The sequence below is a fragment of the Macaca mulatta genome, chromosome 1, assembly GCF_049350105.2.
Source record: "Macaca mulatta isolate MMU2019108-1 chromosome 1, T2T-MMU8v2.0, whole genome shotgun sequence".
Lineage (NCBI taxonomy): Eukaryota > Metazoa > Chordata > Mammalia > Primates > Cercopithecidae > Macaca > Macaca mulatta.
In genome coordinates, this window is record NC_133406.1 from 82,932,367 (window position 1) to 82,958,988 (window position 26,622).

The 26,622-nt window shown below is 36.5% G+C and overlaps 1 protein-coding gene across 2 annotated transcripts in view; it reads left to right on the forward strand.

Moving 5' to 3' along the window:
* DNAH14 (dynein axonemal heavy chain 14) overlaps positions 1 to 26,622 on the forward strand; it is a 497,862-nt gene that overhangs the window by 297,018 nt on the left and 174,222 nt on the right. The window contains exons 40-43 of one of the 2 annotated variants that reach the window (XM_077938651.1): positions 1,201 to 1,279; positions 10,576 to 10,805; positions 16,854 to 16,901; positions 18,360 to 18,476. In XM_077938651.1, coding sequence (XP_077794777.1) covers positions 1,201 to 1,279; positions 10,576 to 10,805; positions 16,854 to 16,901; positions 18,360 to 18,476 — 474 coding nt within the window. The remainder of the gene's footprint in view (positions 1 to 1,200; positions 1,280 to 10,575; positions 10,806 to 16,853; positions 16,902 to 18,359; positions 18,477 to 26,622) is intronic. The other variant, XM_077938650.1, reaches the window with a different exon arrangement.

Below are 26,622 nucleotides of genomic sequence, written 5' to 3' on the forward strand. Positions count from 1 at the left end.
GTAACAAACCTGCACGTTCTGCACATGTATCCCAGAACTTAAAGTATAATAAATATATATATATTTTCATCTTTGGTAGTAGCAGAAGGGGAAGAACACTTAAAGGATCTGTGGAATAAGGGATGCTGAAGTGGGTGATAAAAAATTGATTGAACTTTTCTTGGTGAACTATTTGACACTATATGCTAAAAATATCCATATACTCTGCTCTACTATCTTTTATTCTAGGAAATTATTATAAATAAATAATCAGAGAAGCATAGAAAGATTTATGCACAAGGAGGTTTATTCATAGCAGAATTATTTATAATCATAAAACAATTATTTGAATTCCAACAATGGATGAATGACTTAATAAATTATGATGCAACAAAATCAAGACAGGTCTAAAAAGCAGGATAAGCACCCAACTCTGTTTTTAGTTTTCTATTTAGGTTTACATTTTAAAATGTTATGTTTTTATATAATTTATGTCTTTATATAAAAGCCCATAAAGAAATACATCAATATATTACTAGTTGTTATCTTTAGGTGGTGGAATTATGGGTGATTGTTTCCTTCTGTACACTTTTGTGTATTTTGTAAATGTCCTAAAAGAAGCATTTTTTAATATTAAGAAAACAAATATTATAAAATAAAAATAAGTTACAAGGAAGAATGAATAATTGCTCTTTGTGTTTCTCTGTGGAATGGATTAGTTGGACAAAAAAGGTGGGTAATGGGAATGGGAGGGGGATGACTACAATCTGCCTAACATGCCCCAGTTGAATGTTTGTTTTAATAAATTTGTTACTTGAAAATATGCAGCTTCTTTTTTTATTGCCCTACTTTATGAGGGCCCATTTATTGTTTAGCTTGTATTGTGTACCATATTTGGTCGTAGTCACTTCATTGTTTCAAAGTTTACATTTTGCAACAATCAATCTTATAAAAAAAGGATAGAATAGAATAAAGAACAAATGTATGCAGCTTTATGCTTCAAATAAATAAAAATCAGTTCTGACAATGAAAGAACATTCTCTGCTCTTGTAATTCCCACTTTGTTCTGATAAGTTAATTCTCAGATACCGTATGTGAAATAAAGATGTTCTTCTATGATAATTCACGAATTAAACAATGTTAAAAGTTAAACCTCATTAGTTTACCAGATAAATTTTACATCAGTTGTTAATTATGGAAAAATACTCTTTTCTTTTTAAGGTAATGATTTGAGTGACATGTCATCTAAGGAGGCAAATTCTCGAACAGATTCTGTCACATTCAAGGATATAGAAAAGAGGTCAGTTACATTCCTTCAGAAAACATGTTTTAATAACTATTAGGTGCCAAACCCTCAAATATGCACAGGATTACTTCTTGATAAACCAATACTTCTGTGTTTTCATAGTATCAGAATCCACTTAAATTCATTTTATTCCAACTTAAAGTTCTTTGTATAGCTAATATAAGATACCAGATTTTATGCTACATTTTGAAGTAATATGCCTTATAGGAATGCATTTGTCCAGCCTCTATACATATTTGAGAAAGGAATAAAATTGACATGAATTTATTTCATGAATCTGCCATTTATGAGCTGTGAAATGTTGAATTAGTTGCTAAATGTTTTAAAGCTTTAATTTTTTTTCATTTATTAAACTGGAATAATAATGTGATATGTTATGTATCCAGAATAGAACCTAGTACATAGTAAGAGCTCAATAAATTATAGCAATGTAAATTATTAGTTCTACATTTCTTCAGCCATTTTGTAGGATAGAAGAGTCACTGTTGGGCATCTTATTATGAGTCCTTAAGACATTCATGTCACATTTGCTTTTGAATGATAAAACATTCACTTGTGATTTCTACTCTGCCTGTCAGTTCTGCCTTAAAATCCACTCACTTATCTACATCTTGATTATGGCATTCTAACCCAAACCTCCATCATTTCTTGCCTATACTGTTTGCAATAGCTTCCTAATTGGTTTCCCCAATTTTTCCTGCTCATTCTCAGTGTAACAACAAGGAATTAAATTTTTATTAAATAATGAGTAGCCAAAAAGGGCATTTATAAAACATATATAAGATATAAATAACAATACCATAATCACCCATATATATACCACTCGGCCATAGAAAAAGCATATTATTTTATTTTTGAAGTCCTCTGTATTCTCTCCTAGATCTCAGGGTATCCCATCATCTGAGATAACTACTATTCTGGATTTTGTACTTATTAATATATTTCAAAATAGTATATTTTAGCTTTGTGTGTTTTTAACTTTAAATAGATGAAATCATCCTGTATGATCTTCTGTCACTTGCATCTTTTGTTCAACATTACATCTGTTTAGTCCATTGTGCATATAGCTATTCTTATTTCTTTTCACTGCTACCAACTAGTCCATTGTCATTATATATATAAACTATGATATACATATATGTATACACACACACACATATGTATCACAGGTTATTTATCCATTGGTAAGCATTTGGATTTTCAATTTTTGTTATTAACAATAGTATTATGATTAATACGTTTGTACATGTCTGTTATAGAAGAAGAGTCTTATGCCTCATATAAGAGTACATGTCTCTTATATGGAAGAGTCGATCTTTATAAAACATAATTTAAAATATTTCTTTTCTCTTTTGTAGGGATTTAAGATTTCCCATTACTTTCAAAGTGGAAGAAAAAAATCTTGGCACAGCCTAAAAAGGTTCTGCCTACCTTTCCAGATTCATCTCCTAATCTCTTGCTCTGATTGTGCTTCAGTGACACTTGCTTTTTCTTCAGTTTGTCAAGCCATGATCCTTTGACCTTACGGTCTTGGCACATGTATTCCTTCTGTCCAAGATGTTCTTCCTCCTCTATTTTGCCAAATATCACCCATTCTTTGGTCTCAACTGAATAGTTACTTCTTCAAAGAGACCTTCCCTGACTCCCACATCTAAACTAGTTATCCCTACTATTATTATTCATGCAGTGCTTGACTCTTATTTTAAGTTCAGGGGTACATGTCCAGGACATGCAGGTTTGTTACATAGGTAAATGTGTGCCATGGTCGTTTGCTGCACAAATCATACCATCACCTAGGTATTAAGGCCAGCATTCATTAGCTATTTTTCCTGATGCCCTTCCTCCCCTGACCACCATCCCAACAGGCCCCAGTGTGTGTTGTTCCCCTGCCTATGTGTCCATGTGTTCTCATCCTTCAGCTCCAACTTATACATGAGAGCATATAGTGTTTGGTTTTCTGTTCCTGCATTAGTTTGCTGAGGATAATGGCATCCAGCTCCAACCATGTCCCTGCAAAGGACATGATCTCATTCCTTTTTATGGCTGCATAGTCTTCCATGGTGTATATGTACCACATTTTCTCTATCCAGTCTATCATTGATGGGCATTTAGTTTGATTCCATATCTTTGCTACTGTGAATTATGCTGCAATGAACATATGTGTGCATGTATCTTTATAATAGAATGATTTATATTCCTTTGGGTATATACCCAGTAATGGGATTGCTGGGTCAAATGGTATTTCTGCCTCTAGGTCTTTGAGGAATCACTATACTGTCTTCCACAGTGGTTGAACTCATTTACACTCCCACCAACAAGTGTAAAAGCATTCCTTTTTCTTTGCAACCTTGCCAGCATCTGTTGTTTTTGACTTTTTAGTTATCACCATTCTGACTGGCATGAGATGGTATCTCATTGTGGTTTTGATTTGTATTTCCCTAATGATCAGTGATGTTGAGCTTTCATGTTTGTTGGCCACATGTATGTCTCTTTCCTAGAACTTAAGGTATAATAATAAATAAATAAATAAATAAATAAATAAATAAATAAATAAATAAAAGAAGTATCTGTCCATGTCTTTTGCCCCTTTTTTAATGGTCTATTTTTCTCATAAATCAGCCTAACTTCCTTATAGATTCTGGATATTAGACCTTTTTCTGGATATTAGACCTCTGGATGGATAGACTGCAGAAATTTTCTCCCATTCTGTAAGTTGTCTGTTCACTCTGATGATAGTTTCTTTTGCTGTGCAGATGCTCTTTAGTTTGGTTAGATCCCATTTGTCAATTTTTGCTTTTGTTGCAATTGCTTTTCAAAGTTTTGTCATAAAATTTTTGCCAGTGCCTATATTCTAAATGATATTTGCCTAGATTTTCTTCTAGGGTTTTTGGAGTTTTGGGTTTTACATTTAAGTCTTTAATCTATCTTGTGTTAAGTTTTGTATAAGGTTTAAGGAAGGGGTCCAGTTTCGGTTTTCTGTATATGGCTAGCCAATTCTCCCAGCACCATTTATTAAATAGGGAATCCTTTCCCCATTGCTTGTTTTTGTCACATTTATCAAAGATCAGATGGTTGTAGATGTACAGTCCTGTTTCTGAGTTCTCTATTCTATTCCATTGTTCTCTGTGTCTGTTTTTGTACCAGTACCGTGTTGTTTTGGTTACTGTAGCCTTGTAGTATAGTTTGAAGTTGGGTAATGTGATGCCTCCAGCTTTGTTCTTTTTGCATAGGATTGGTTTGGCTATTCAGGCTCTTTTTTGGTTCCATATGAATTTTAAAGTAATTTTTTTCTAGTTCTGTGAAGAATGTCAATGGTAGTTTAATAGGAATAGTATTGAATCTATAAATTGCTTTGGGCAATATGGTCATTTTCATGATATTGATTCTTCTTATCCATGAGCGTAGAATGCTTTTCCATTTGTTTGTACCCTCTCTGATTTCCTTGAGCAGAGGTTTGTAGTTCCCTTTGAAGAGGTCCTTCGCTTCCCTTGTTAGCTGTATTCCTAGGTATTTTGTTCTTTTTGTAGCTATTGTGAATGGGAGTTTATTCATGATTTGGCTCTCTGCTTGCCTGTTGTTGGTGTACAAGAATGCTAGTGACTTTTGCACATTGATTTTGTATTCTCAGACTTTGCTGAAGTTACTTATCAGCTTAAGAAGCTTTGGGGCTGAGATGATGGGGTTTTCTAGATACAGGATCATGTCATCTACAAAAAAGATAATTTGGCTTCTTCTCTTCCTATATTAATACACTTTATTTCTTTCTCTTGCCTAATTGCCCTGGCCTGAATTTCCAATACTATGTTGAATAGGAGTGGTGAAAGAGGGCATCCTTGTCTTGTGCCAGTTTTCAAGAAGAATCCCTCCAGCTTTTGACCATTCAGTATGATATCGGCTGTGGCTATGTTATATATGGCTCTTATTATTTTTGAGGTATGCTCCTTCAATACCTAATTTATTGAGAGTTTTAAACATGAAAGGGTGTTGAATTATATCAAAAGCCTTTTCTGCATCTATTGAGATAATCATGTGGTTTTTGTCTTTAGTTCTGTTTATGTGATGAATTACATTTATTGATTTGCATATTTTGAAACAACCTTACATCCCGGGGATGTAGCCAACTTGATTGTGGTGGATAAGCTTTTTGAAGAACTGCTGGATTTCGTTTGCCAGTCCTTTTTTTTTTTTTAGGATTTTTGTACTGATGTTCATTAGGAATGGCCTGAAGTTTTCTTTTTTGTTGTATCTTTGCCAAGTTTTGGTATCAGGATAATGATGGCCTCGGGAAAGGAGTTAGGGAGGAATCCCTCGTTTTCAATTGTTTGTAATAGTTTCATTAGACATGATCTTCTTTGTACCTCTAGTAGAATTCAGCTGTGAATCCACCTGATCCTGGGCTTTTTTTGGTTGGTAGGTTATTTGTTAATGCCTCAATTTCAGAACTCATTATTGGCCTATTCAAGGATTTGATTTCTTCCTGGTTCAGTCTTGGGAGGCTGTATGTGTCCAGGAATCTCTCCATTTCTTTTAGATTTTCTAGTTTATATTCATAGAGGTGTTTATAGTATTATCCAATGGTTGGTTGTATTTCTATGGAGTCATTGGTGATACTCCCCTTATCATTTCTGATTGTGGTTATTTGATTCTTATCTTTTCTTCTTTATTAGTCTAAGCAGTCTATTTTATTAATTTTTTCAAAAAATCAGTTACTGCATTCATTGATTTTTGAAGGATTTTTCATGTCTCTATCTCCTTCAGTTCAGGTCTGATCTTGGTTATTTCTTTTCTTCTAGCTTTGGAGTTTGTTTGCTCTTGATTCTCCAGTTCTTTTAGTAGTGATGGTAGCGTGTTGAGATCTTTCTAGCTTTTTGATGTGGGCATTTAGTGCTATAAACATCCCTCAACACCACTTTGGCTGCATCCCAGAGATTCTGTACATTATCTGTTTGTTCGCATTAGTTTCAAAGACCTTCTTGATTTCTACCTTAATTTCGTTATTTACCCAAGAGTCATTCAGGAGCAGGTTGTTCAATTTACAGGTAGTTGTGTGGTTTTGAATGAATTTCTTAATCTTGAGCTCTAATTTGATTGTGCTGTCGTCTGAGAGATGATTTCAGTTCTCTCACATTTGCTGAGGAGTGTTTTACTTCTGATTATGTGATCAATTTTAGAGTAAGCACCATGTGGCAATGAGAAGAATGTATATTGTGTTGTTTTTGGGTGAAGAGTTCTGTAGATATCTACCAGGTCGACTTAATCCAGAGCTGAGTTCAGGTCCTGAATATCTGCGTTAATTTTCTGTCTCAATGATCTGTCTAATATTGTCAGTGGGGTTGTTATCTGGGTGCTCCTGTATTGGGTGCACATATATTTAGGATAGTTAGTTCTTCTTGTCAAATTGAACCCTATACCTGTGAAGAATGTCAATGGTAGTTTAATAGGAATAGCATTGAATCTATAAATTGCTTTGGGCAGCATGGTCATTTTCACGATATTGATTCTTCTTATCCATGAGCATAGAATGTTTTTTCATTTGTTTGTGTCCTCTCTGATTTCCTTGAGCAAGGTTTTGTAGTTCCTGTTGAAGAGGTCCTTCACTTCCCTTTTGTGATTTCATACTCATATGTAATCATATACATAATCATATGTAATGCCCTTGTCTTTCTTTATCTTTGTTGGTTTAAAATCTGTTTTGTCAGAAACTAGGATTGCTACCCTGCTTTTTGTGTTTGTTTGCTTTCCATTTGGTTGGTAAATTTTCCCCCATCCCTTTATTTTCTGCCCATGTATGTCTTTGCACATGAGATGAGTTTCTTGAAGACAGCATACCAATGGGTCTTGTGTGAAATTAATCCTGTCATCATGATGCTATCTGGTTATTTTGCAGACTTCTTTATGTGGTTGCTTCATAGTGTCACTGGTCTGTGTACTTCAGTGCATTTTTATGGTGGCTCATAACGGATTTTTTTTCCCATATTTAGTGCTTCCTTCAGGAGTTCTTGCAAGGCAGGCCTGGTGGTGATGAATACCCTCAGCATTTGTGTATCTGAAAAGGATATTATTTCTCCTTTGCCTATGAAGCTTAGTTTGACTGGATATGAAAGTCTAGGTTGTAAAGTCTAGGAATGTTGGATATTGGCCACCCAATGTCTTCTGGCTTATAGGGCTTTCTCTGAGAAGTCCACTGTTAGTCTGATGTGCTTCACTTTGTAGGTGACCTGGCCTTTCTTTCTGGCTGCCCTTAACATTTTTTCTTTCATTTCAACCTTGGAGAATCTGATGTTTATATGTCTTGGGGTTGATTTTTTTTCATGGAGCACCTTACTGGGTTTCTCTGAATTTCTTGAATTTGAAGGTTGGCCTGTCTTGCTAGGTTAGAAAACTTCTCCTGGATGATATCCTGAAGTATATTTTCCAATTTGGTTCCGTTCTCCCCATCTCTTTCAAGAACCCCAATCAGTCATAGCTTCGGTATCTTTACATAATCCCATAAATCTCAGTGGTTTTTGTTCATTTCATTTCATTTCTTTTTATTGTTTTTTCTCTATTCTTGTCTGCCTGTCTTATTTCAGAAAGATAGTCTTCAAGCTCTGAGATTCTCTCCTCCACTTGGTCTATTCTGCTATTGATACTTGTAATTTTATTGTGAAATTCTAGTATTGTGTTTTCTGGCTTTATCAGGTCAGTTATGTTCCTCTCTAAACTGGCTATTCTGGTTATCAGCTCCTGTATTGTTTTATCACGATTCTTAGCTTCTTTGCATTGGGTTACAACATGCTTCTTTAAGTCATTATTACCCACATTCTGAAGCTTACTTCTGTTAATTCAGCCATCTCATCCTCAGCCTAGTTTTGCGCCTTTGCTGGAGAGATGTTTCAGTCATTTGGAGAATAGGCACTCTGGCTTTTTGAGTTTCCAGCATTTTTGCATTGATTCTTTCTCATCTTTGTGGGCTTATCTACCTTAAATCTTTGATCTTGCTGACCTTCGAGTAGGGTTTTTGTGAGGTATTTTTGTTGATGTTGTTATTGTCATTTTTTGTCTTTTTTTCTTGGAGTCAGATCACTTTTCCATAGGGCAGCTACAGCTTATTGGAGGTCCACTTCAGCCCCTACTTGCCTTAGGTTTTTCCTTACCTGGAGGTATTACCAGTGAAGGCTTTGAAACAGCAAAGATGGTAGCCTATTCCTTCCTCTGGAAACTGTGTCCCAAGGGGTGCTGACCTGTTTCTGGCCTGAACGCTCCTATAGGAAGTGTCTGGAGACCCCTGTTGGGAGGTCTCACCCAGTCAAGAGGAACAGGATCAGGAACTCCCTTAAAGAAGCAGTCTGGCTGCTTCTTGGTAGAGCAGGTGTGCTGCGTGGGGGGTGGTCCCTCCTTGCCCAGACCACCCAGACTCTCCATAGCTGGAAGGCTGAAACAGCTGAGTCAACCAAACCACCGAGACAGCAGCCAACCCTACCTCCAGGAGCTCCATCCCAGGGAAAGATCAGAGTTCTGTCCATATAACCCTGGGTGGAGTGGCTGAAACCTCTGCAGGGAGGCCCCACCCAGTGAGGAGGAATAGATTGGGGTCCCTCCTAAAGAAGCAGTCTGGCCACAATTTGGCAAAGTAGCTGTACTGTGTTGTGGGGAGCCCCTTCTTCTCCTGACCACCTGGACTCTCCAGAGCCATCAGGCTGGAACAGCTGAGTCAACCAAGAGATGGCAGCTTCCCTGCCCCCCTGGGAATTTGGTCCCATCTCACTCAGCCTCCAGCCTATTGCCATTGGGTGGCTGGAATTCCAAGTCAGTGGGTCTTAACTCGTGAGGTGCCTTGGAAGTGGGGCCCAGAGAATGATGCTGGTTGACTCCCTGGATCCAGCCCTTTTCCTATCAGGAATTATGGATAGATTTCCTGCCTTTCTGGGATTCCTGGGGCCAGAGTACATAAAACTCTTAGGTCTCTGTGTGTACCTGAGTGGCTGCTCTGCCAAGATTCCCCACAGCTCTGTGTATGGGACCTAAGCCCCTGGTGGCATTGGCTCACAGGGGATCTCCTGATCTGTGGGTTGCGAAGATCCATGGGAGAAGCATGGTTTCCTTGGTGGTGTTGCACACTCCCTCACTGCTTCCCTTGGCTGGGGGTAGAAGGGGATTCCTTTGGCTATGTGACGCTCACAGGTGGACCATTACCCCACTCTGCTTTTCTTCATTCTCCATGGGTTGAGTTGTTTGCCTAGTCAGTCCCAGTGAGAGAACCTGGGTATTTCAGTTGAAGGTGCTGAATTCTCTCGCTACTTTCATTCCTCCTCATGAGTGCCAAGGGCAGCCGCTGCTTCTAATCGGCCATCTTGGCTCCTTGACCAACTTTTTTCTTTACACTTATCATGGTTTAGCATTAATTCTCCTGTTCTGTAAAAAAGGGATTGTGTCTGTTTTGTTCAGAAAAACCAACACATAATAACTACTCAAATATTTGCTAAGTGAACTATTACATATGGCTAGAAATTTCAGATGGAATTGTACAAATGACCTGTACATTAATGATTGCTAATAAATTCCAGTTTAGTGACATATTTTAGGTTTTTCACAATTTATAAATAGTTTTATGATAGTGCTAAATTCTGAACTATATGAAATGTCTTTAAATCAGGCTCAAATGTCATGTTCAGCCCCATCACCATCACCATAGAATTTCATGATCCCACCAACCATGGATGATCTGGGTTAATCCAGAGTGGAGAAGATTCTCTCCAGATTCAGACTGCCTGGCTTTAGCCAGGTTGAACTAAATCAGCCTCTAGGACTTGGCTGAGAGGAATATAGGGTGAATGACTATTCACTTATGTCTTTCCACATAAAATTAAGAATTATAATTTCCTCTTCCAAAATACAGATAAACTGTCAGTAATAAACTGACCTAAAATAAAAATGAAACATTTTTACATAAATTAAAATATATACATATATTAAACATATGTATATTAAATAACATACTAAAGGTATATTAAATAAAGTATATTATAAATAAAAGTGTATATACATATGTTAAATAAAAACATATTAAATGTATATTTGAAATAAAGTTTGACTATACAAGTTTTATACATATGGTACTTTAAAAATAAAAATAGTAATTGTATAATTTACATGACAGTTATCAAAGGAAACTGAAACTTTTATATTAACACCTAACTGCATTACAATTTTTAATAATGAAACTTTAACATTATATTAAAATAAATTTCTATTCCTAAACTGCTTTCTAAAAATGTTAACCTTCATCCTTCCATACCTGTCTACCCCAGGGATGAAAATACATGGTATCCAGAGAAATATCCTGATAAATTAATAAAAATTATTCAAAAGCTTTTTGTGTTTGCCTTTACTTGGGCATTTGGAGGAGCTTTAAACCGTGAAGATGAACACAGAGAAAATATGCCATTTTGTCCCAGTTTTGAACCTGATTCTCTTGCAAAAGTAACATACGATTTTGACAAACTTATTCATGAATTATTTGGAAGCAATTCACAAGTAGGTAAGTTCTGGGGGGATAATCATAACTATACTTATTTTAAAATATTAATTTAAAGCAATGCTTGGTTTATAATGATTAGGTTCATCTTTTAAAATGTTAAGATTAAAGGAAAAAGAAGGTTTATAATACACCCAATACCCTCCTTGTAGTGAAATAAGCTGAAGAAAATTACACTCCTGTTTGATTTTAGGTGCTACAAAAACCTATAATGCTAGTAAGGCAGAAGATAAAGCTGTAAAACTATGAACTCAGTTACTCTGAGCTCATCTGCTGTGTATCTGGATCTGTATTATCCATACCACCATGTAGCAAGAAATTCTGTAGGATCATAATATTATAGTCTTATATTTCTTTTTTAAAAAAAAAGCAAGTTATTTTATAAAGCCTTAGATTTCTTTAGTACTTGTGTTTTTGAATCAGTTCTAACAAATGGAATCTATCCTATTACTTTGAAACAGTAAACCTTTGCAATTAGCTGTTGTTGACTAAAGGAACTTTGAGTAGATAAAGTGATTGTTGATGCAGGTACCAAAAAGAGACAAAATGTTAAGCATAAATATATTTAGAAGAACTTTGTTAAAGATGAATGCTAACAACATTATACCAAAAATACAAATCCTACTGATTTGTCTGATGTATCTGTTTGAGGTTACAGTCATACATTGCTGAACAACTGTGATATGTTCTGAGAAATGTGCTGTTGGGGGACTTTTTTCATTGTGTGAATGTCAAAGAGTGAACTTACACAAACCTAGATAGTGTAGCCTACTACACACCTAGGCTATATGGCATAACCTATTGCTCTAAGGCTACAAATATGTACAGCATATTACTGTACATATTTGAATACTGTAGGCAATTGTAACAACCTAGTATTTGTGCATCTAAACATATCTAACCATAGAAAAGGTACAGTAAATACTTAGTATAAAAAATTTAAAATATGGTACACCATTCACTTACCATGGATGGAACTTGTGGGACTGGAAGTTGTTCTGAGTTAGTGAGTGACTGGTGAGTGACTGTGAAGGCCTCAGACATTACTGTACACTACTATAGACGTTATAAACTCTGTACACTTAGGCTACACTGAATTTATTTGTAAATTTTTTCTTTCTTCAGGCTGGGTGCAGTAGCCCATGCCTATAATGCCAGCATTTTGGGAGGCCAAGGCAGGAGGATTGCTTGAGCCAGGAGTTCAAGACTAGCTTGGGCAACATAGTAAGACCCACCCATCTCTAAAAGCAAATAAGTGAATAAATAAAAAGCCAGACATAGTGGTATTCTCCCATAGTTTCAGCTACTTGGAAGGCTGAGGTGAGAGGATCGCTTGAGCCCAAGAGTTGGAGGCTGCAGTGAGCCATGATCATGCTCCTGTACTCCAGCCTGGGCAACAGATTAAGACAGCCTCAAAAAAAAAACAAACACAAACACAAAAAAGAACTTGCTTCAATAATAACCTTAGCTTACTATAATTTTTTTCACTCCATAAGATTTTAACTTTTTTTCACTTTTGACTCCTTTGAAACAACACTTAGCTTAAAGCAAAAACACATTGTGTAAAAATATTTTCTTGATATCTTTATTCTGTTTTTATGTTTCATTTTATTTCTTTACTTTTTGAACTTTTTTGTTAAAAGCTAAGACACAAACATACACATTAGCCTAGTCCTACGTGGGGTCAAGTTCATCAATATCGCTGTCTTCCACCTCCATATATTGTCCCACTGGAAGGTCTTCAGGGCAATAATACACACAGAGCTGTCATCTCCTATGATAACAATGCCTTCTTCTGGAATACTGCATGAAGGACCTGCCTGAAGCTGTTTTACGGTTAACTTTATATATAAATAAAAGGAGTGCACTCTAAAATAATGATAAAAAGTGTATTATAAATACATAAACCAGTAACATAGTCATTTATAATCATTATCACATGTTATGTACTGTAGATAATTGTATATGCAACTGGCACCAGAATCACCACAAACATAATTAGTGCATTGTGCTATGACGTTATGACAGCTATAATGTTATGATGACTATGCTGTCACTAGGTGATAGGAATTTTTCAGCTCCATTGTAATCTTGTGGTAACATCATTATATATCCAGTCCACGATTGACTAAAACATGTGACACATTACTGTATTTGTTAAAAGTTCTATTTAAGACATCTGGAAGGCAAAGATTCTATGTTATTTCCTGTGGAAATTAACCTTTAATCCAAAAGCATTGCGTGTTAACTTGTTGAAATGAATGATTCAACTTCATGCCTCTAACTCCTATAGATAAATAAATTGCCTTAATTTATTTGTTAGGCAGAAAGACCTAAAACTCTGTTTGCTTTCCCTGTAAACTAAAAGGCAACTTAATAAATTATTCATTATATTTGAATGCTTATCTTAAAACAATGAATATGAAATTTTGCTTTATCATCTGAAACATCAGTATAAAACTGGGTTAGAATAGGAGGGTAAAAAGGGAAGGAAAGACAAGTAGAAGCAATTATAGAACTATAAAACCACCAAAGTAGAAATAAGGAAAAAGAAAAAAAGGAGGGAGAGCAAAAAAAAATTATAATTACATTGCAAGAAAAAATTGTAAAACACATAAAGAAAACCTAATCTATTAAGGAAGTATACCACCAAAATGGCCCCTCATATTAATTCATCTCGGGGAAAATTATTATGACACAACACAGATTTTAATGTAAGTGTTTAGGGTTCTAAAAAGATAAATGAATGGCATCCATTTTTAATAAATGAGGAATTATGGAACAACAAGTAGAAATTTTAAAAGAACATATAGCTATGAAAAAGAATGAAATAGACATCTGGAAATGAAAAATTTAGTTATTTACAAAGAGAAAGTCTTATCAGCTTAAGGAGTTTTGGGGCTGAGACAATGGGGTTTTCTAAATATACAATCATGTCATCTGCAAACAGAGACAATTTGACATCCTCTCTTCCTATCTGCATACCCTTTATTTCTTTCTCTTGCCTGATTGCCCTGGCCAGAACTTCCAATACTATGTTAAATAGGAGTGGTGAAGAGGGTATTCTTGCCTTGTGCTGGTTTTCAAAGGGAATGTTTCCAGCTTTTGCCCATTCAGTATGATATTGGCTATGGGTTTGTCATAAATAGCTCTTACTATTTCGAGATGTGTTCAATCAATACCTAGTTTATTGAGTGTTTTTTAGCATGAAGGAGTGTTGAATTCATCAAAGGCCTTTTCTGCATCTATTGAGATAATCATATGGTTTTTGTTACTGGTTCTGTTTATGTGATGGATCACGTTTATTGATTTGCGTATGTTGAACCAGCCTTGCATCCCAGGGATGAAGCCAACTTGATTGTCGTGGATAAGCTTTTTAATGTGCTGCTGGATTCATTTTGCCAGTATTTTATTGAGGATTTTTCATCGATGTTCATCAGGGATACTGGCCTGAAATTTTCTTTTTTTTGTTGTGTCTCTGCCAGGTTTTGGCATTAGGATGATGCTGGCTTCATAAAATGAGCTAGGGAGGAGTCCCTCTTTTTCTAGTGTTTGGAATAGTTTCGGAAGGAATAGTACCATCTCCTCTTTGTACCTCTGGTAGAATTCAGATGTGAATCTGTCTAGTCCTAGGCTTTTTTTGGTTGGTAGGTTATTAATTACTGCCTCCATTTCAGAACTTGTTACTGGTCTATTCAGGGATTCATCTTCTTCCTGGTTTAGTCTTGGGAGAGTGTATGTGTCTAGGAATTTATCCATTTCCTATAGGTTTTCTAGTTTATTTGCATAGAGGTTTTTATAGTAATCTCTGATGGTAGTTTGTATTTCTGTGGGACCAGTGATGATATCCCCTTTATCATTTTTTATTGTATCTATTTGATTCATTTATTTTCTTCTTTATTAGTCTGGCTAGTGGTCTATCTATTTTGTTAATCTTTTCCAAAAACCAGCTCCTGGATGGTTGATCTTATGAAGGGTTTTTCGTGTCTCTATCTCCTTCAGTTCTCCTCTGATCTTAGTTATTTCTTGTCTTCTGCTAGCTTTTGAATTCATTTGCTCTTGCTTCTCTAGTTCTTTTAATTGTGATGTTAGGGTGTCGATTTTAGATATTTCCCACTTTCTGATGTGGGCATTTAGTGCTATAAATTTCCCTCTTAACACTGCTTTAGCTCTGACCCAGAGATTCTGGTACATGTGCCTTTGTTCTCATTGGTTTCAAAAAATGTATTTATTTCTGCCTTAATTTTATTATTTACCCAGTAGTCATTCCAGAGCAGGTTGTTCAGTTTCCATGTAGTTGTGTGGTTTTGAGTGAGTTTCTTAATCTTGAGTTCTAATTTGATGGCACTGTGGTCTGTAATTACGCACCTGGGTGTGTAATCAGAATAGATATACTTAGCACTGGCAAACAGCTTCACCTTAATTTCATGACCTGTGGAATAAGATTTATAATGACATGAGAAGCCAAATGAAAGCCCTTCCCACAGTCAATTCTCAGTCCACAGACCTCAAACCAATACTTCATCCTGGAAGAAATGGCAGATATCAATGACATCCTCAGGTCTTCAAAGATGCAGGTGTGAGTTATCCATTATATTCCTACTTAATTCACTAACCTGATCTTTTGAAATAAAAAAAGATGGATCAAGGTGGGTGATGGTGGACTATAATAATCTTAAACAAATAGTAATCCCAGTCACGTTGGCAACTATTTTTACCAGAGTAGGTCATCTCAATTTCTGGCATTTGGTATGTGTTCTTGACCTGGTGAATATGTTTTCAGTCCCTATCAAGAAGGAAAACAAGAAGTATCCTCATTTATTTGTGATGGACAGTAATAAATCATGGCCTTGCCCCAGGTAGTAAATGAAATGAGCCCTTTGATTGCCCCAGCTGTCTACCTGGAGGAGCATTCCAGATGATGGCCCAGGGAAGGGAACCTAAGCAGAGCATAATGGCCTTACTGAACTGAGAAGACAGAGCTTGATTGAGGTATATTTTACATACCATCAAATTCACCCACTTCAAGTATATATATCAGTGATTTTTTAGTAAGTTTACTGAATAATGCACCCACCACCATACATCAGTTTTAGAATATTTTTATCTTTCCATTATGATCTCCATGCCCATTTACAGTTAATCCTTATTCCCATCCCCAACTGTAGGCAATGAATTTGCTGTCTTAGTAAATTAAGCCTTAATAAGCATTTTAAGAAATCAACTCCTACAATATATGGTCTCTTGGGTCTGGTTTATTTCATATATCCTAATGTTTTTGAGGCTCATCCATGATGTATCATCTATCAGTAGTTAATTTGCTGAATAGTATTCCATTCTGTGAATATATCACATCTTGTCTATCCATTTACGAGTTGATGGACATTTAGATTGTTTAAAGTTTTGAGCTATTATGGATAATGCTTTTATGCATCATATGCAAGTCTTTCTATGGACATATGTTTTCATTTCTCTTGGATAGATGCCTAAGACAAGAATTGCTGGGTCATATTGTGGTAGTTTTAGGTTTAATTTTTTAAACAAACTTTTTTCCAAAATGACAGCACTAGTCTACATTCCCACCAACAATATGTTAGGGTTCCTGTTCTCCAAATCCTCCCCAACATTTGGAGGCAATTTGTCATTGTCTTTCTCATTTAGTATAGCCATTCCAGTGGGTATGAAGTGTATCTCACTGTGTTTTTAATCTGCATTTCTCTAATGACTAATGATATATAATAAAGGCATGGACACTTAGTTAAACCAGGGATTAGCATACTACAGCCTGTAAGGCAATTCCAGCTTGTAGCCTACTTCTGTACAGCCTGTAAGCTAAGAATGATTTTTATATTTTTAAGGGATTTGTAAAGGAAAATAAAGGAGAATGTACAACAGAGATTGTATGTGGCATGCTGTTTTTACCATATTCCTTTGGGTGAGGTATGGTGAGGCCAGACTCAGTTCAAGAAAAGGGAACTGGAAAGGGTTTTACAGTTTTGTTATACTCACAGGTTCCTGAAGAGAAAGAACATGACACATTGGGCAACTCAGGAGGGAAGCACTGGGGTCAGTCCCAAGGCAGAGGGAGAAAGAGGAACTGTGGGGAAGTACCTTTATTGTGATTTCTGCAGGAAGCAATGAGGCAGTGTAAATGGGCTTGGGATTGGCTAGTTTGAATAATTTCAGCAAGTTCTGGGGAACAGGGCCATCCCTGGCTATCTGATACCTTGCCTTGGGGTGATATATTTCTGTTGTTCAAGCCACCCAGTCTATGGTATTTTGTTATGGCAGGCCAGGCTAACTAATAGAATAGTCTTTTCAGTAAATAGTACTGGACCAACCGAACATTTATATGTTTAAAAAAAGGAATTTGACAGACTAATATTATACACTAAAATGGACGATAGGCCTAAATATAAATTGTAAAAATATAAACATTTTTTTTGAAGTGGAGTCTTGCTCTTGTCACGTAGGCTATAGTGATCTCAGCTCACTGCAACTTCCATCTCCCAGGTTCAAGTGATTTTCCTGCCTCAGCTTCCCAAGTAGCTGGGATTACAGGCAGCTGTTACCACACCCGGCTAAGTTTTGTATTTTCAGTAGAGACGGGGTTCCACTATGTTGGCCAGGCTGGTCTCAAACTCCTGACCTCAAGTGATCTGCCCACCTTGGCCTACCAAAGGGCAGGGATTACAGGCATAAGCCACCACGCCTGGTCTAAATTATAAAATTCTTAAGAAGGACAAGAAAAAATCCTTTGTGTCCTTCAGGTAGACAAGGAGTTCTTATGCACAACACTGAAAGCATAATCCATAAGAGAAAAAAAATTTAATTAAAACGTTTGCTCTGAAGAACATACCATTAAGAGAATAACAATAAGTAATAGAAAGATAAGCCACAGATTCACAGAACATATATAAATTACATATCAAACAAAGATATATCCAGAATAGATAAAGAACTCTTAAAGCACAATAATAAGAAAACACAATTTATTTTTAGAATGGTAAAAAAATTTACAGACACAATTTTTCAAAGATTTATTTACCATTCAAGTGGTAAGTAAGAATATGTGAAATATTAATATTGTTATTACCTTATGGTGAATCCATGGCTAAATTAGTTTACTTTTATTATTCTATATTTTAAGAATTTTCTAAGAAAATGTATTACTTTTATAATAGAAAGATAAGTGTGATTTACAAATAACAAAGTTCTCTGATATATTGGTTTGACCACAATCAGTATGTTACTGGCATTTAACTGCATCCAAACACATGATAATAATCAAAACTTTGGGGTAAGATTTCAAGGAATGTCAGATCATATTTCACCTTGCTTTCTGGGTATAAAGAGGACAAGAAGTTAATAAAACTTCACTTTTATACATTGAAGATTGGGGGAAAACAGGCCTATTTTATATAGTTGGATATAACCTTTGTGAATGATTATTATTTCTGGTTCAATAATCAAATCTTTCAGAGAGAGTTTTCATGGTTAGTGAAACATTCCATAACTGAACCCCTTTCTTAGTTGAATTTTCATTTTCGGTTGTAGGCATCAACCTACCAACTGGTGAATGTTCTATCTTTGGATATTTTGTGGATATAGAGCAATGTGAATTCATACCTTGGTCAGAGTTAGTTCCTAATGATCAGACACTAATTCAAAGAGGTAAGAATAATTATAAGAATCATACTTGTAACTTTAGAAAATTGGGTATACTCTATTTATAAAAGTAATTATACCAGCAACCTTGAGGATTAATATAAGTTTGTGTAGAGACTAGTTTAGATCTATGTTTATAAAATACATCTTTAAAAACATAACCTTTGAATATTACTTTCTGAGAAATTTAGAATATATTTTATTGAATCAAATGCACATTGCAAAACTGTAGCACACTGAAAGTCTTCCTAGGAGCACTATCTATTTCAATTAGCTGTAATTATTGAGACAAGAAAATGGAAAGGACTACTTGTAAAATGTGAAAAACATTTATGTGAAAACTTGCACTTCATTATAAATGAAAATGCTAATTAGAAAAGAATAGTCATAGTTTCACAAATATACATATATGCTAAATTGTTTTTATTCCCAATCTTCTGCATCTACAGATGTCAGAAAAAAAGAAACTTGTTGCACTTTTACAGCTTGGTAGACATTTGAAGGAGAGGCAGGAATCTAATAATCAAGCCTCTTTAGAGTTCTTGCAAATATTAGAAATTTAATAAATACAAATAGAATTTCTTTGAAGTAGATTTCTCTCATAAAAGAATTTCAGAGTTGGTTATAAGAACTTTTGACAGCAAACAACCAGAGCTATCAGAATGCTAAAGCATCCAGAGAATTTTAACTCTACATTTATTTTCATTGGAAATGCCAAGACTATTTTATTCAATATTTTGTTACAATAAATATTCATGGGCAATCATATTTGTTTACAAGCTGTGAATTGTATTTCATATGTTAGTGCTGATACTGACTCAGAGCCTTAGCTTTTTACCACTATATAGAAAAGTATAACTGAATATCATTAGCATGACTCCACATCTTTGTATACCACTCACATGGGAAACCAGAGCTGTTTTCTCCAAATCTAAAACATTACTTCCTCTGGTTGCCACTTACTTTAATTGCAGGCAAAGAGCTTAAAAGTAGCCAAAACATTCCCTGGCTTTCAAACCCAAACGTGTAACAAGAATTTAAATGTCACCATGTAATTTTTTTAATGGTAAACCGCAATATGATAAATTGTTTGCACATCCTTGATGTGCTTCAAAAGTCTCCTTTTCTGGTTGAGTAGGATTTTTTTTCTTATACTTCTTTACTTATAAAGAGTAATCCTAATGTATTATTATCAGAAGATGTGTTTTGAAGGTCACCCAACATTCATTAATTTCTTTATTCATTCCAGACACATTAATCAATCTATTTTCTAATGTGCTTACCTAACTGTTTGTTGTGTGGGATTATAGAGAAACATGTAAGTGATTCTTTCTTTAATAGCAAGGTAGGAAAATATAAAGGAAAATGATGAAAAAGTTAAATATTAATGTTACCTCTTGCATCAATACCCTGTGTGGCATTCACTGCTGCTTGTCACTCCCATCTCTATTCTTTCCTGTTTCTCTATCATTGGAAGATTCATCTAGCCACTTCATCATTCGGCTAAACCTCCCTTGTAGAGAGGTGTGGTTATGTGACCAGGTTGTAGACAGCAGGATGTGACTAGAGGTAAATCATGCAAATTCCAGATTGTACAATCAAAAGAAAGGAATGTACACATATTATCCAATTTTTTCTCCCCCTTCTTGCTCCTGAGATGTGGTGGTGAGACCTAAAGCAACCACCAAGAACCTAGATATGGAAAGTGCAGGCTAAGGATGGCAGGAAAAAAAGATAAAAGAATCCTGGATTCCTAACACTGTGGAGCTGACATATAGACCATGGGCTGTTACGTAAGAGAGGAATCAAATTCCACCTTTAAAAGCTAAGGTTATATTTGGATATTTGTTAAAGCAGACAGAACTTGTATCATAATTAATATACATTTCAGCTCTGGGGACAGGGCATACCTAAACAAAAAGCAGCAGAAACCTCGGTAGAGGTAAATGCTCCTGTCTGACAGCTTTGAAGAGAGCAGTGGATCTCCCAGCACCGAGGTTGAGATCTGAGAACGGACAGACTGCCTGCTCAAGTGAGTCCCTGACCCCTGAGTAGCCTAACTGGGAGACATCCCCCACTAGGTGCAGACCGACACCTCACACCTCACACAGTGGGGTACACCCCTGAGACGAAGCTTCCAGAGCAAGAATCAGACAGCAACACTCACCGTGCAGCAATATTCTATATTCTGCAGCCTCCACTGCTGATACCCAGGCAAACAGGGTCTGGAGTGGACCTCTAGCAAACTCCAACAGACCTACAGCTGAGGGTTCTGACTGTTAGAAGGAAAACTAACAAATAGAAAGGACACCCACACCAAAACCCCATCAGTACATCACCATCATCAAAAACCAAAGGCAGATAAAACCAAAAAGATGAGGAAAAAGCAGTGCAGAAAAGCTGGAAATACAAAAAATCAGAGTGCATCTCCCCCTCCAAAGGAACGCAGCTCATCACCAGCAACGGATCAAAGCTGGACAGAGAATGACTTTGACGAGTTGAGGGGAGAAGGCTTCAATCGATCAAACTTCTCAGAGCTAAAGAGGAACTATGTAACCAGCACAAAGAAACTAAAAACCTTGAAAAAAGAATGGATGGAAGGATAACTAGAATAATCAATGCAGAGAAGACCTCAAAAGAACTGATAGAGATAAAAACCATAACACGAGAAATATGTGACAAATGCACAGGCTTCAGTAACCAACTCAATCAACTGGAAGAAAGAGTGTCAATGATTGAAGATCAAATGAATGAAATGAAGCGAGAAGACAAGTGTAGAGAAAAGAGAGTAAAAAGAAATGAACAAAGCCTCCAAGAAGTATGGGATTATGTGAAAAAATCCAAATCTACGTCTGATTTGGTGTGCCTGAAAGTGATGGGGAAAATCGAACCAAGTTGGAAAACACTCTGCAGGATATCATCCAGAAGAACTTCTCCAACCTAATAAGGCAGGCCAACATTCAAATTCAGGAAATACAGAGAACACCACAAAGATACTCCTCGAGAAGAGCAACTCCAAGACACATAATTGTCATATTCACCAAAGTGGAAATGAAGGAAAAAATGTTAAGGGCAGCCAGAGAGAAAGGTCAGGTTACCCACAAAGGGAAGCCCATCAGACTAACAGCAGATCTCTTGGCAGAAACTCTACAAGCAAGAAGAGAGTGGGGCCCAATATTCAACATTCTTTAAGAAAAGAATTTTCAGCCCAGAATTTCATATCCAGACAAACTAAGTTTCATCAGTGAAGGAGAAATAAAATCCTTTACAGACAAGCATATGCTTAGAGATTTTGTCACCACCAGGCCTGCCCTACAAGAGATCCTGAAGGAAGCACTAAACATGGAAAGGAACAACGAGTACCAGCCATTGCAAAAACATGTCAAATGTAAAGTCTACTGTTGCTAGAAAGAAACTGCATCAACTAGTGAGCAAAATAACCAGCTAATATCACAATGACAGGATCAAGTTCACACATAACAATATTAACCTTAAATGTAAATGGACTAAATGGTCCAATTAAAAGACACAGACTGGCAAATTGGATAAAGAGTTAAGACCCATCAGTTTGCTGTCTTCAGGAGACTCATCTCACATGCAGAGACACACATAGGCTCAAAATAAAGGGATGGAGGAAGATCTACCAAGCAAATGGAAAACAAAAAAAAGCAGGGGTTGCAATCCTAGTATCTGATAAAACAGACTTTAAACCATCAAAGATCAAAAGAGACAAAGAAGGCCATTACACAATGGTAAAGGGATCAATTCATCAGCAAGAGTTAACTATCCTAAATATATATGCACCCAATACAGGAGCACCCAGATTCACAAAGCAAGTCCTTAGAGGCTTACAAAGAGACTTAGACTCCCATACAATAATAATGGGAGACTTTAACACCCCACTGTCAACATTAGACAGATCAGTGAGACAGAAAGTTGGCAAGGATATCCAGGAATTGAACTCAACTCTGCCCCAAGTGAACCTAATAGACATCTCTATTAGGTTCTAATAGAGAACTATTAGAACTCTCCACCCCAAATCAACAGAATATACATTCTTCTCAGCACCACATCACACGTATTCCAAAATTGACCACATAGTTGGAAGTAAAGCACTCCTCAGCAAATGTAAAAGAACAGAAATTATAACAAACTGTCTCTCAGACCACAGTGCAATTAAACTACAACTCAGGACTAAGAAACTCAATCAAAACCGCTCAACTACATGGAAACTGAACAACCTGCTCCTTAATGAGTACTGGGTACATAATGAAATGAAGGCAGAAATAAAGATGTTCTTTGAAACCAATGAGAACAAAGATACAACATACCAGAATCTCTGGGACACATTTAAAGCAGTGTGTAGAGGGAAATTTATAGCACTAAATGCCCACATTGGTAAGATCTAAAATTGACACCCTAACATCACAATTAAAAGAACTAGAGAAGCAAGAGCAAACACATTCAAAAGCTAGCAGAAGGCAAGAAATAACTAAGATCAGAGCAAAACTGAAGGAGATAGAGACACAAAAAAACCCTCCAAAAAATCAATGAATCCAGGAGCTGGTTTTTTTTAAAAGATCAACAAAATTGATAGACTGCTAGCAAGACTAACAAAGAAGAAAAGAGAGAAGAATCAAATAGATGCAATAAAAAATGATAAAGGGGATATCATCACCAACCCCACAGAAATACAAACTACCATCAGAGAATACTATAAACACCTCTACCCAAATAAACTAGAAAACCTAGAAGAAATGGATAATTTCCTGGACACTTACACTCTCTCAAGACTAAACCAGGAAGAAGCTGAATCCCTGAATAGACCAATAGCAGGCTCTGAAATTGAGGCAATAATTACTAGCCTACCAACCAAAAAAAGTCCAGGACCAGACGGATTCACAGCCAAACTCTACCGGAGGTACAAGGAGGAGTTGGTACCATTCCTTCTGAAACTATTCCAATCAATAGAAAAAGAGGGAATCCTCCCTAACTCATTTTACGAGGCCAACATCATCCTGATACCAAAGCCTGACAAGGATACAACCATAAAAGAGAATTTTAGACCAATATCCCTGATGAACATCGATGCAAAAATCCTCAATAAAATACTGGCAAACTGATTCCAGCAGCACATCAAAAAGCTTATCCACCATGATCAAGTGGGCTTCATCCCTGGGATGCAAGGCTGCTTCAACATACGCAAATCAATAAACATAACCCAGCATATAAACAGAACCAAAGGCAAAAAACCACATGATTATCTCAATAGATGCAGAAAAGGCTTTTGACAAAATTCAACAGCCCTTCATGCTAAAAACGCTCAATAAATTCGGTATTGATGGAACATATCTCAAAATAATAAGGGCTATTTATGACAAACCCACAGCCAATATCATACTGAATGGGCAAAAACTGGAAGCATTCCCTTTGAAAACTGGCACAAGCCGGGGTGCCCTCTTTCACCACTCCTGTTCAATATAGTGTTGGAAGTTCTGGGTAGGGCAATCAGGCAAGAGAAAGAAATCAAGGGTATTCAGTTAGGAAAAGAAGAAGTCAAATTGTCCCTGTTTACAGATTACATGATTGTATGTTTAGAAAACCCCATTGTCTCAGCCCAAAATCTCCTTAAGCTGATAAGCAACTTCAGCAAAGTCTCAGGATACAAAAATCAATGTGTGAATATCACAAGCATTCTTATACACCAGTAACAGACAAACAGAGAGCCAATCACGAATGAACTGCCATTCACAATAGCTCCAAAGAGAATAAAATACCTAGGAATCCAACTTACAAGGGATGTAAAGGACCTCTTCAAGGAGAACTACAAACCACTGCTCAGTGAAATAAAAGAGGACACGATCAAATGGAAGAACATTCCATGCTCATGGATAGGAAGAATCAATATTGTGAAAATGGCTATACTGCCCAAGGTAATTTATAGATTCAATGCCATCCCCATTAAGCTACCAATGACTATCTTCACAGAATTGGAAAAAAACTGCTTTAAAGTTCATATGGAACCAAAGAGACCCCACATTGCCAGGACAATCCTAAGCCAAAAGAACAAAGCTGGAGGCATCACGCTACCTGACTTCAAACTACACAAGGCTACAGTAACCAAAACAGCATGGTACTGGTACCAAAACTGAGATACAGACCAATGGAACAGAACAGAGCCCTCAGAAATAATACCACACATCTACAGCCATCTGATCTTTGACAAACCTGACAAAAACAAGAAATGGGGAAAGGATTCCCTATTTAATAAATGGTGCTGGGAAAATGGCTAGCCATAAGTAGAAAGCTGAAACTGGATCCTTTCCTTACTCCTTATATGAAAATTAGTTCAAGATGGATTAGAGACTTAAATGTTAGACCTAATACCGTAAAAACCCTAGAAGAAAACCTAGGTAATACCATGCAGGACATAGGCATGGGCAAGGACTTCATGTCTAAAACACCAAAAGCAACGGCAACAAAAGCCAAAATTGATAAATGGGATCTAATTAAACTAACGAGCTTCTGCACAGCAAAAGAAACTACCATCAGAGTGAACAGGCAACCTACGGAATGGGAGAAAATTTTTGCAATCTACTCATCTGACAAAGGGCTAATATCCAGAACCTACAAAGAACTCAAACAAATTTACAAGAAAAAAACAAACAACCCCATCAAAAAGTGGGCAAAGGATATGAACAGACATTTCTCAAAAGAAGACATTCATACAGCCAGCAGATACATGAAAAAATGCTCATCATCACTAGCCATCAGAGAAATGCAAATCAAAACCACAATGAGATACCATCTCACACCAGTAAGAATGGCAATCATTAAAAAATCAGGAAACAACAGGTGCTGGAGAGGATGTGGAGAAATAGGAACAGTTTTACACTGTTGGTGGAACTGTAAACTAGGTCAACCATTGTGGAAAACAGTGTGGCGATTCCTCAAGGATCTAGAACTAGAAATACCATTTGACTCAGCCATCCCATTACTGGGTATATACCCAAAGGATTATAAGTCATGCTGCTATAAAGACACATGCACACATATGTTTATTGCAGCACTAGTCACAATAGCAAAGACTTGGAATCAACCCAAATGTCCATCAGTAACAGACTGGATTAAGAAAATATGGCACATATACACCATGGAATACTATGCAGCCATAAAAAAGGATGAGTTCATGTTCTTTGTAGGGACATAGATGCAGCTGGAAACTATCCTTCTCAGGAAACTATCGCAAGAACAGAAAACCGAATACTGCATGTTCTCACTCATAGGTGCCAACTGAACAATGAGATCACTTGGATACAGGAAGGGGAGCATCACACACTGGGTCCTATTGTGGGGAGGGGGTAGGGGGGAAGGATAGCATTAGGAGATATACCTAATGCAAATGATGAGTTAATGGGTGCAGCACACCAACATGGCACATGTATACATATGTAACAAACCTGCATGTTGTGCACATGTACCCTAGAACTTAAAGTATAATAAAATATATATATATATATATACACATTTCAGTAGCTATAAATGACACAATCACATAAAAAATCCTGAAATACCTGACATTGACTTAAAAGTCAGATGCTGGGCAATGAAGACACAGTGTTGCAGATGAATACAGGTAATCCTTTATCTGCCATGGCCAAAACATTGGCAACATTGTTAGCTGTGATATCTGGGAGACAGACCATGTGCTGTAACTCTAGGGAAAATGGCTGGAAGATCAAAACGTTGGTGTGAATTGGCTACTTTTTGTCACTTTTACTGAATTTCAATAAGAGAGGGATGAATTTAGATAAAAGCTAACTCGTTTTTAAGCAAAAATGAAAGATAATAGAGCTCCGGCAAGGGAGACTCTCTCTACCTGAAGCCTACAATCTAAAACTGAGAGTCCGGCATACTGGGCTCTCATAGTTTCAAAAATGTTAACTGTTTCTATCCCCCAAACATCAAAAGGAAGACTGTGGACCTGTTTTTCTCCAGAGCCTCACATTGGATGCTGTCTACTAGGTAGCCAACTTAACAACAAAGGGCAAATTGAGGTATTGCCTACCCACCCAAACTATCATTTCAAATGGCCTCGTGGTAACGACTACTGAGTATAGAAAACAAAGAATAAAGTGGTCAGAACTATGTT